Source organism: Coregonus clupeaformis, chromosome 12, assembly GCF_020615455.1.
Source record: "Coregonus clupeaformis isolate EN_2021a chromosome 12, ASM2061545v1, whole genome shotgun sequence".
Classification (NCBI taxonomy): domain Eukaryota; kingdom Metazoa; phylum Chordata; class Actinopteri; order Salmoniformes; family Salmonidae; genus Coregonus; species Coregonus clupeaformis.
Genome location: NC_059203.1, coordinates 10,578,764 through 10,589,931, shown reverse-complemented (window position 1 = coordinate 10,589,931; position 11,168 = coordinate 10,578,764). Strand labels below are relative to the sequence as shown.

Below are 11,168 nucleotides of genomic sequence, written 5' to 3'. Positions count from 1 at the left end.
GGTGTTGTCATAGCAGCAGAGTGTTAACAGGCCACATGTGACCGTGAAGGTTAGCCTCAGGTTTCCTGCCCTCTGAAAAGATGTGTCAAAGACAAACCTCCCTGTTGTCTGCAAACAAGACAAGTGTGGAGCGACCTTGTGACCTCCAGGGAGCTGAGTGACACAGCCGACCTGAATTGGTTTTTACAAGCAATCTGAGCCAGGCTTGCTCGGCAGAAAAATGTGTTTAGCATTCCAGAAAATTACAAATTCCAATAGCTCTGACAATTATGAATGTGACATTTAAGTTAATGTCCCTAACCACATAAATTGCCATCACAATGGAAAATCACTCCGGTGTCCCTTTCATCTGAATATCGATTAATCAAACCATCTCTTCTTTCTCTGTATCGTGTTTCCCACTTAGGCAATGGACAGATTTTTTCAAATCCATTGTTCAATATGACTTGACCGACCGCAGTTATTTCAGTTGCGAGATGTGACACCATTGTATGCAAAGTACTCCACTCAGCCGTGGATACGGCTCCCCTACAATAATACCTCACTGAGAGATAACACTACAGTCGTATGATAGAGACACTGATGATGTGACAATTACTAGATGGAGGGTTTCAACACTATTATATAAGAGACTGACCTTTCTCTTATACTGTTAAATGAAAGGAAAGAGCTCTTTGGACATCAAGAATGACCAGCACAGAAAAGAACGTACTGGTCGGTCTGTTCAGTAGGACAGGTTCATAGAGGTGCAGCCCAAGATAATCCGATAACACACAGACAGCTTAGTAGGCTTTCTCATTGCGAGAGTGGCATGTGTAAGATGAGTAGTATGACTGATAGTCTGTAAGCGAGGTGGGTGCACTGAGGGGGAGAAAGGTTCATGTATTTGTTGGGGGAAAATATGTTTTTTTTCGAGGACTCTGTTTATAGCAAATATGAAAAATTGTACATTACAGTAAATGGGGACATTACGTGAAAAACAGCACATCCTGATGTCCACAACAGAGGACATTTATTAACAAGCTCTTATTTAATGTGAACAAATTATATGTACCCATTAGAAACAATTTGAATAGCAAACTCACAAAAATGCTAATTACACACACTTACTATAAAATGTGCTAATTGTGATGGTAGCCATTTGAAGAACCAGGAAATAAAAAATCTAGTCACACCCCCCACACGTGATATCATTGAAGAGCCCAGAATGTCCTCTCAAAGGTACAACAGGACCTAACACCGTGGCATCTATGGCCTTTAGAGATACGGACCAAAAACAAATGTCCATTAGAGAAGACAAAAATGAATAGTTGGGTCTCAGGAATATAAAGAATTCTTTGTCTTTTTGTACAAAAACTATTCTCTGATGGGGTTGGAGGGAAACATGGCTGTAATTTAACAACAGGAAGCGCGGGGGAAAATAAGGAAATGGTCACAATCTGACACAAAAATACTTTTTAGTGTATGGTCAAATACCTGTTCTCATCTCAAGCATACCATGAACACAGTCTGTTACACAGCAATTATACCAAAAATATGATGAATAAGCCTGTTGCATTCATTCCTCTGATCAGCTGTATAAGTGTGCAGTGACTGTTTCTGTGACAGCAAAACTCTTAAAACAATTTACAAATATCATGTTATTAAACAACTGACATGAAAATTAAAAACTGCATTAACAGGTTTTACAGGCAGAAAAGGAAGAAAGTATTTTCCTGATAAACCAGTGCTAAAAATATTTACCGAAATCAAATTCAATCCCCTCTTTATGCTGCGATACGGCTACCTTCTCTCCGGGCCTAGTCTTTCAGCAGCCCCAGCTTCCTAAGAGCCTCTCGTCTGTCTTCTCCCATGCTTGGTACCATCACCACACTGAAGCCCGGGCAGTGCGGAGTCTTGTGGGGGGACACTGGCTGGGCAGCAAGGGTTGTTTTCACCTGCTCTGGGGCTTTGATGGGAGCAGGTGGAGTGCAACGTCCATCCTGGGGAGGTTTCCTGTGGTCGTCCACGTAGCTCCCAAGCCCCACCCCAGAGCGCTCTAGGGTGGCAGCTTTGACCCCACTAGGTTGGGCCAGGTGTGAGAGCGGTATGGGGGGCTGCTCCTCACTCCTAGAGCGATGGAGGAAGCTGCTGCTTTGTACTGGCCTGCTGTTAGGTTCTCTGGGTCCTTGGGAGGAGGTTGAGGGCTGGCTTCTTGTTGAGTTACTGTGGGGTGAAGCTTTAACTCCCACACTGGCTGAAGTTAGGTCCCAGGTGGAGTGCGATTTGGAGGAGCACAGTGGCGTAACAGACTTAGGTTGGGACTCATTAATGTCTCTCAGGAGCCCCAGCTTCTGCAAGGCCTCCTTTCTCACCTTCTGGGGGTCTGACAAATGCCTGTCTGTGGGTGATGAGCTCAAGGAAGGGGCACTGCAGTCTGTGGTGGGGTTGGCTGTACCCTTTCGGGTATTCAGGGCAATGTGGGAGGGTATTTTGGGGGGTTTTGGGAACACGACTGGAGGACTGTCCTTGTGCTTGCTGGGCTCCTGGGGGAGTGTGCCCTGGGCTGGGCTGACTGAGGGGTCTCTGGGTGTGCTCCCATGGTGCAGGTGAATGGGAACGGCTGATGAAGAGGGCTGCTTGTTCCAGTCTCTGGTCTCAGCTGTGGCACATTGAGGGGTTCTCTTCATGGCGGCACTCTTCCTCAGCTGCACTAGGGCCTCATAGGACAGAGGGCCCCTGGGTGAATGGGGTGGTCTCTGACCAGGGTAGTCTTTGGGCTTTGATGGAGGGGGAATCACCACAACATTGACCTCAGGGGGTACACAAGGGTGGTGGCCCTGAGATGGCCTGTTGTCCAAGGCAGTGACCTGGGGCTTTGGGTGAGAGTTCTCCTTATTTGGGGGTATGCCTGGCCTGGCCTTGGACAGGATGAACGGAGTAGGAACCAGGTAACCGTGCTCATCACTGGGATATTTTGATACATCTAAAAGACAAAACAAAATTCTCATTAGATGTTTTTTTCCCCCTGCTGAAATGGATGAATGTACTGCAGTAGCGGTGTGTGGGTAAAATCACTAGGGAAGCCAGGAAAAAAAAGGCATATTGTGATAATTGCGTTGTTTGCTCTATAACCTGTTAGTTCATATGCCTTGCGACCGTGATACACTACATGACCAAAAGTACGTGGACACCTGTTCGTCGAACTACTCATCACAAAATCATGGGCATTAATATAGAGTTGGTCCCCCCTTTGCTGCTATAACAGCCTCCACTATTCTGGGAAGGCTTTCCACTAGATGTTGAAACATTGCTGCTGGGACTTGCTTCCATTCAGCTACAAGAGCATTAGTGAGGACGGGCACTGATGTTCGGCGATTAGGCCTTGCTCGCAGTCTGCGGTCCAATTCATCCCAAAGGTGTTCAATGGGGTTGAGGTCAGGGCTCTGTGCAGGCCAGTCAAGGTCTTCCACACCGATCTCGACAAACCATTTCTGTATGGACCTCGCTTTGTGCACAGGGGCATTGTCATGCTGAAACAGGAAAGGACCTTCCCCAAACTGTTGCCACAAAGTTGGAAGCACAGAATCATCTAGAATGTCATTGTATGCTGTAGCGTTAATATTTCCCTTCACTTGAACTAAGGGGCCTAGCCCAAATCATGAAAAACAGCCCCAGACCAGTATTCCTCCTCCAAACTTTTCAGTTGGCCCTATGCATTGGGGCAGGTAGCGTTCTCCTGGCATCCGCCAAAGCCAGATACGTCCGTCGGACTGCCAGATGGTTAAGCGTGATTCATCACTCCAGAAAACGCGTTTCCACTGCTCCAGAGTCCAATGGCGGCGAGCTTTACGCCACTAGCCGACGCTTGGCATTGCACATGGTGATCTTAGGCTTGTGTGCGGCTGCTCTGCCATGGAAACCCATTTCATGAAGCTCCCGACGAACAGTTCTTGTGCTGACATTGCTTCCAGAGGCAGTTTGGAACTCGGTAGTGAATGTTGCAACTGAGGACAGACAATTTCCACTTCACAATAACAGCACTTACAGTTGACCGGGGCAGCTCTAGCAGGGCAGATATTTGACGAACTGACTTGTTGGAAAGGTGGTATCCTATGACGGTGCCACGTTGAAAATCACTGAGCTCTTCAGCAAAGCCATTCTACTGCCAATGTTTGTCTATGGATATTGCATGGGGTGCGCTCAACTTTATACACCTGTCAGCAACAGGTGTGGCTGAAATAGCCTAATCCACTCATTTGAAGGGGTGTCCACATACTTTTGTATATATAGTATACATTCAGCCTCTTGCGAATTGAAGGAAAATTATCAAACACAGAGAGATAAAATACAAATAATGTATGTTTTTTTCTTTTTTTCTTGGTCAATGTTTTGGGGAAGCCTGGCTTCCCTTGGCATCCATGAATACACACCACTGAAGTACGGTATGTTGATATTCAAGAGGGTCTAATTCCCTACTGGGCAGGTCACTCACTGTTGAGCTTGTTTTGGCCAATGGAGGCAGAGAGGTGGGCCATCTTGGTGGCCACGTTGCTGGGGGTGGGCAGGCAGTCAGGATCATCATTGGACAGTCCACTGTCCTCCTCAGTCTCTAGGGACTCTATGGTCTCCTCCAAGAACATGAGACATGCCCTCTCCTCAGCAGACAGGTGCTCGAGGCTATCGTCACTCTGCAAGTCACACCAATTTAAAAGACATACAAATGGTATCCATGAGTTCATCTGACACAGTGAGTAGAAAAAGGGGCTTCATGCCAAAATGTCAAACTATCCCCCACAACTCCCTAAAGCTATTGTCAATTCCAGTTAATTCTGAGCTGTTCATTATATGTGAGATGCAGTCATTTGTCACAAAATGTATTTCTTGTTAGGATAGCTATGCGGGTTCAGGAATACAACTTGAGAAATGTGAGGATGACCAAATGTACTTACAAATCCAGAGTTTATACTGGCAACACTGTCACAGCTGCCTGCACTGTCCATGCCAGTGATCGTCTCTATGGCGATGCCACCGGGCCATGTGTCACTCTTTGGCATTGTAAAGATGAAGGTTTGAAAGTCCAGAGAGTCCAAGGTAGTAATAGAAGTTAGAGAACCTTTCTTTCCCTGTCAAAAATAAATACAAAACAACTTGATGCATGAATAAAATCATTAACTAATCTTGGGAATTTTGAATATACCACTCATTACTACTTTTTATCCAATTGTCCACAAATTAAACTAATCAAATATAATCCATTTCACAAAATCTATTTTCTTCCTATCAAACTCTCTCGCTCATACACACACTTTTCTAAACCTTTTTAGATCACAGTCAGATCTCCTTTTATAACCTCTGAGTGATACACACTGACCTGATGAATGGGTAGCAGAGCTAGTGGAGAATAACAGGGTACCCCCCCCCCCCTTTACTACCACTGTCTTTTGTCTAAACTAACACCTGACTTATTTCACCTGCTAGCACTGACTTGTTTAAAGAAATGTACTTATTGTGATCGAGATGTAGTTGTCCCTGATTGCACTGACTTTGCTCACAGCTGCTTGTTTGAAGAAGTGTACTTACTGTGATCAAGATGTGGTTGTCCCACTGGCTATCCTAAGTTGAATGCACCAATTTCTAAGTCGCTCTGGATAAGAGCATCTACTAAATGACTTAAATATAATGGCTAAGTCTTTTTCTGTGAGATATCTTAGCTAACTACTCTCCTGGCCACACGTGACTCAGATTACAGCACGCTACTCTAATCTTCTTCAGCAGGATCAAGTTCAGCGAGAATGAAAGACAATACAAATGATATCCCTCCTTAACGCTGCATCCTACTTAACCATATACCTGTTGGTATAGATAGAGAAGCCTCGCCTGTATGTTAAATGGTGCCTTTGAAAAATGTAGAATGTAGGTAATGAAGGATCTATTGTTGAACATCCCCCTTCACACCTTTTTCCATATTATGTGTGAATGCACAACTAACAAACGTGAGATAAAAAACCTCAAATTATATTGAAGTAGCTCTTGTGGTGTTGTGACTGAGACCATAATAAAGTACTACCTGATTTAGAAGAAATGCTTCTCTACTCTGGTTTCAACACCTGAGTGGGGCTACTAAGTAGGTCAGTAGAGACACAATAGCAGTCCTGTTCTGTTCACTGCTGAAGCTTTGTCATGTTACAGTGCTCCATCCTGACCAGGCCATTTCCCTGTGGAAATTAAATCCCCTATCCACAGGCATTTATGTAAAGTCTACATCCAACCTGCAATCTTCAGCTCTTGAGCTCTGAATTTGAATGTGAAGTTTGTGATAATGTTTGTTGTCTTTCAACCTGGCACAATCTGGACTGATCTCATGCAAATAGCAGGGCAGTAGCAGCTCATTCAGACAATGGATAGTACACGACCTAATCTATTCTGGTTCAAAAGAAAAAAGTGTGCCAAAGGGGATTAACAATACAGTCGATATCAGATAGAAAAGTAATAAAATACCTTATCTGTGGTTATCAGTCTTCTACTGTATAGCATATTCCAATGTACGTTTCACTAGATGTGAGATATGCACAATATCGAGAGCTTGGGACTTAATGTTCTATCTGCATTTTTGTCCCTAATTTAAAACGTTTTCTACCTACAGTACCAGTCAAAAGTTTGGACACACCTACTCATTCCAGGGTTTTTCTCTATTTTTACTATTTTCTACATTGTAGAATAATAGTGAAGACATCAAAACACAAAAGACATGAAATAACACATATGAAATCATAAAAAATAAAAAAATAAAACTGGAATGAGTAGGTGTCCAAACTGTTGACTGGTAATGTATATAATACTCTAAATACCCCCAATTCATGTTAAATTCTAAATAATACAATATAACAATTTCAAACCAATGAGGATACAGAACTTTTTACATTTTAGTCATTTCAAATCAAATTTTATTTGCCACATGTGCCAAATACAACAGGTGTAGACATTACAGTGAAATGCTTACTTACAAGTCTTTAACCAACAACCCAGTTAAAACAATTTAAAAAAAGATAGACAAGTAAAAAATAGCAAATAATTCAAGAGCAGCAGTAAATTAAGATAACAGTAGGGAGGCTATATACAGGGGGTACCGGTACAGAGTCAATGTGCGGGGGCACCGGTTAGTCAAGGTAATATGTACATGTGGGTAGAGTTAAAGTGACTATGCATAAATAATAAACAGAGTAGCAGCAGCGTAAAAGAGGGGGATGGGGTGGGGTGGGGGAGGCAATGCAAATAGTCCAGGTAGCCATGATTAGCTGTTCAGGAGTCTTATGGCTTGGGGGTAGAAGCTGTTAAGAAGCATTTTGGACCTAGACTTGGCGCTCCGGTACCGCTTGCCGTGCGGTAGCAGAGAGAACAGCCTATGACTAGGGTGGCTGGAGTCTTTGATAATTTCTAGGGCCTTCCTCTGACACCGCCTGGTATAGAGGTCCTGGATGGCAGGAAGCTTGGTCCCAGTGATGTACTGGGCCGTTCGCACTACCTTCTGTAGTGCCTTGCGGTCGGAGGCCGAGCAGTTGCCATACCAGGCGGTGATGCAACCAGTCAGGATGCTCTCGATGGTGTAGCTGTAGAACCATTTAGTAGACGCTCTTATCCAGAGTGACATACAGGAGCAATTAGGGTTAAGTGCCTTGCTCAAGGGCACAGACATACTTTTTTCACCTACTCAGCTAGTGGATTCGAACCAGCAACCTTTTGGTTACTGGCCCAATGCTCTTAACTGCTAGGCTACTTTGCCAGAAAAAATATTATTGTCACATACACCGAATAGGTCCACTGAAATGTGTTGTTTTACAGGGTCAGCCATAGTAGTACGGCACCCCTGGAGCAAATTAGGGTTAAGTGTCTTGCTCAAGGGCACATCGATAGATTTTTTACCTTGTCAACTCGGGTATTTGAACCCCAACGCTCTAACCTCTAGGCTATCTGCCACCACTTTAAAGTCAATTATCTCAGAATAAACTTTTTGCAGGTAGAACCTTATAGTCCCAAGCTCTCGCTATATTAAATGAATAACCTCCATTTTGTTTTGTACTATGTATTTCACAGATGTTTAACCAAGAGACACAAAATACTTTAACCCTCATGCCCTTATCATGCCAATGTGTGTGATCAGCCTGCTCTATGGCTGAAAGCAAAGTCTTGGAAAATATTGCTTGAGGTTTCACAAGAAGAGAAAATAAATACGTGCAGGTTATCACCACACAGTATAATCAGTTGTTGTACAGTGTGTACAGAGCTTTAATAGCTATTATGCAGGTGGAGTAAAAACCTGCTGACATTTCCTCAGAATGACAGACCACAGACCATCTAGTTAATCATTACTTCAGCTCGCCACTTCTGACAGAACTACATATACTTATTAGCCAGAACAATATTCAACTCCACTGCTCAAAGGGCTTACTCAATTGGCTCAGCTCTCTGAAGCCGTTTGGCCATATTGAATCCAACCAATATGTGACTTTGATGGTGAGTCACCTGACACAAAATGAAAAACAAATGTGTCATTCCCCATCCATTTAGGACAAACTGTACTGTAAAAATGGTTGCAGGAATTTTCAGACACACACATGTGCTGGGGAAATAAAATAACATGGGCAATAACACTTCATTGTCATACGGGGGGCCAGTATAAAAAAATAAAAATATGTATTCACTAACTGTAAGTCGCTCTGGATAAGAGCGTCTGCTAAATGACTAAAATGTAAATGTAAATAAGGCAGGTTAAGATTTGCTAGCTGATATTCAACACCAGGGTCAAAGTATTTTTCTGATCTTGCCACTCCCATAGGACTATTTCAGCTACGTTTTAACAAAGGCAATTGTATTGAAGATATGGCTCATATGAGTAAATGCTGGTATTGTGTCTTATTAACAGTAGCCATTCAATCTAGGAAAAATACAGTAGCCATGCAAATAGTTTACAGCAAAATATGAAGGCTATACATTTGTTTTAATTTCAAGAATCATTCAGTTTAATATCAAATCAAATATACAAGTAATGTATTCTCTATTATATTATAATTTCGCTTACCTGTAATTTCACAGAATTTGTGCTAGTAACACCGCATTCCGTTAATCGCGCAGGTATTGTCTGTCTGACCTGTTGCCTGTACCGTCGGCGTTTCTGTTCAGAACCTTGCTACTACAGGTGATAATAGACCATGTGCCACACATTATTAACCAATCCGAGCAGGGTACACCTAGACGTTGAGGCTTCGTTCAAGCTGCACATCAATGGCTGCGTTTAGACAGGCAGGCCAATTCTGATATTTGTTTCACTAATTGGTATTTTGACCAATCAGATCAACTCTGAGAAAGATCTGATGTGATTGGTCAAAAGACCAATTAGTGTAAAAAAATATCAGAATTGTGCTGCCTGTCTAAATGCAGCCAGTGTAGCTGTAGGTCTACCAAAGATGGTGGATAAATGAAGATAGTTCACTCAGACCGTTTACCATTGAAAACAATGGTCAGTTCTGGTCTACTTAACTGGGTGTGTCTCCCATAGACGCAGCTGAGTCTGGTCTACTTAGTTCAATGGCCGTATTCAAGAGGATCAAAACCGTAATGTATTATGGGTAAATTGTAAATGACTGACTGATCTACAAATAATAACGAGCAATTATTGATGATGGAAGCTGATTTGTAGATCAGTCAGTAGGCAGTCGCCTGCAATGTCGAACAAGCCAGTTGTATTTCATTGGACAGCGAGTGGTGTGCCTTACTTCCTATTCTGTCACTGGGTCTATTACATGTTTTAGGGCTGCTAACCTTGATCCTGGAAGCAGTAAGCAATTTTGTTACAGTATTTACAATAATGCCTACAACTAGTGTCTTTTATTCACATAGACAGGTGTGGCATATCAAGAAGCTGATTAAACAGCATGATCATTACACAGGTGTACCTTGTGCTGGGGACAATAAAAAGCCACTCTAAAATGTGCAGTTTTGTCACACAACACAATGCGACAGATGTCTCAAGTTTTGAGGGAGCGTGCAATTGGAATGCTGACTGCAGGAATGTCCACCAGAGCTGTTGCAAGATAATTTAATGTTCATTTCCCTACCATAAAGCGCCTCCAACATCGTTTTAGAGAATTTGGCAGTACGTCCAACCGGCCTCACAACCAGCCCAGGACCTCCACATCCGGCTTCTTCACCTGCGGGATCGTCTGAGACCAGCCACCCGTACAACTGAGGAGTATTTCTGTCTGTAATAAAGCCCTTTTGTGGGGAAAAACTCATTCTAATTGGCTGGGCCTAGCTCCCAAGTGGGTGGGGCTATGCCCTCCCAGGCCCACCCATGGCTGCGCCTCTGCCCTCCCAGGCACACCCATGGCTGCGCCTCTGCCCAGTCATGTGAAATCCATAGATTAGGGCCTAATGAATTTATTTCAATTGACTGATTTCCTTATATGAACTATAACTCAGTAAAATCATTGAAATTGTTGCATGTTGCATTTATATTTTTGTTCAGTATAATTATAAAGTTAGTCTACTAACTAAATTGAGCAAGATGTAGGGCTCTATTCAATCCGCATTGCAGAAATTCAGCTTTACAGCGTAAATGAAATTTAAAGGCAATGTTCCAGCTTTAGCGGAGACTGTATTCACGGTAAACACTGCATGTCGGCTCAATCTAAAATGACCTTTACATTTCTATCGCAGAATCTGTAACGCTTCAATTTTACAGATTGAATAGAGCCCTAAATTGTGCAATATTTAAATAAAAGTATACTGCAATAGCATTGCCATTTTTGTACCCTAGGCAGCCGCTAGTGGACGTTAGATCTCCACTATCTAACACCCACTAGCGGCTGCCTAGGCTAGGACTTTTTGCTGACATCCTGCTAATTAATCCCATCTGCATTGTGTAGTTTATCATAAGGAAAACAGATTTATGCATTACTGTATTCAGTTACTGATGATGGTGTCTAGGGTTACTGTCATAGAGCTCCACATTACATTCTCCCATCAGAGAGATATGCTTTAAAACATTAAACTAAAGCCTAATCCCAACAGAGATCCTCATACACTGTTAGAACAGAGTAGCCTACATTTCAGAAGGTTAACAGTGAATGGCAGCGGTACTATTGCGAAGAGAGATCTTTCATTGGTTGACAATACGGTATCAATTTGCA

The 11,168-nt window shown here is 42.9% G+C and overlaps 1 protein-coding gene across 1 annotated transcript; it reads right to left on the bottom strand.

The window, feature by feature from the left end:
• Positions 1-1,440: 1,440 nt before the first annotated feature.
• LOC121577736 (specifically androgen-regulated gene protein-like) lies at positions 1,441-9,220 on the bottom strand. Its single transcript, XM_041891583.2, has 4 exons — positions 9,059-9,220; positions 4,932-5,105; positions 4,475-4,670; positions 1,441-2,965 (listed from the first exon to the last, which is right to left on the bottom strand). The coding sequence occupies exons 2-4, from the start codon at positions 5,034-5,036 to the stop codon at positions 1,800-1,802; spliced, it is 1,467 nt and encodes a 488-aa protein (XP_041747517.1). The 5' UTR covers positions 5,037-5,105; positions 9,059-9,220; the 3' UTR covers positions 1,441-1,799.
• Between the last annotated feature and the right edge of the window lie 1,948 nt (positions 9,221-11,168).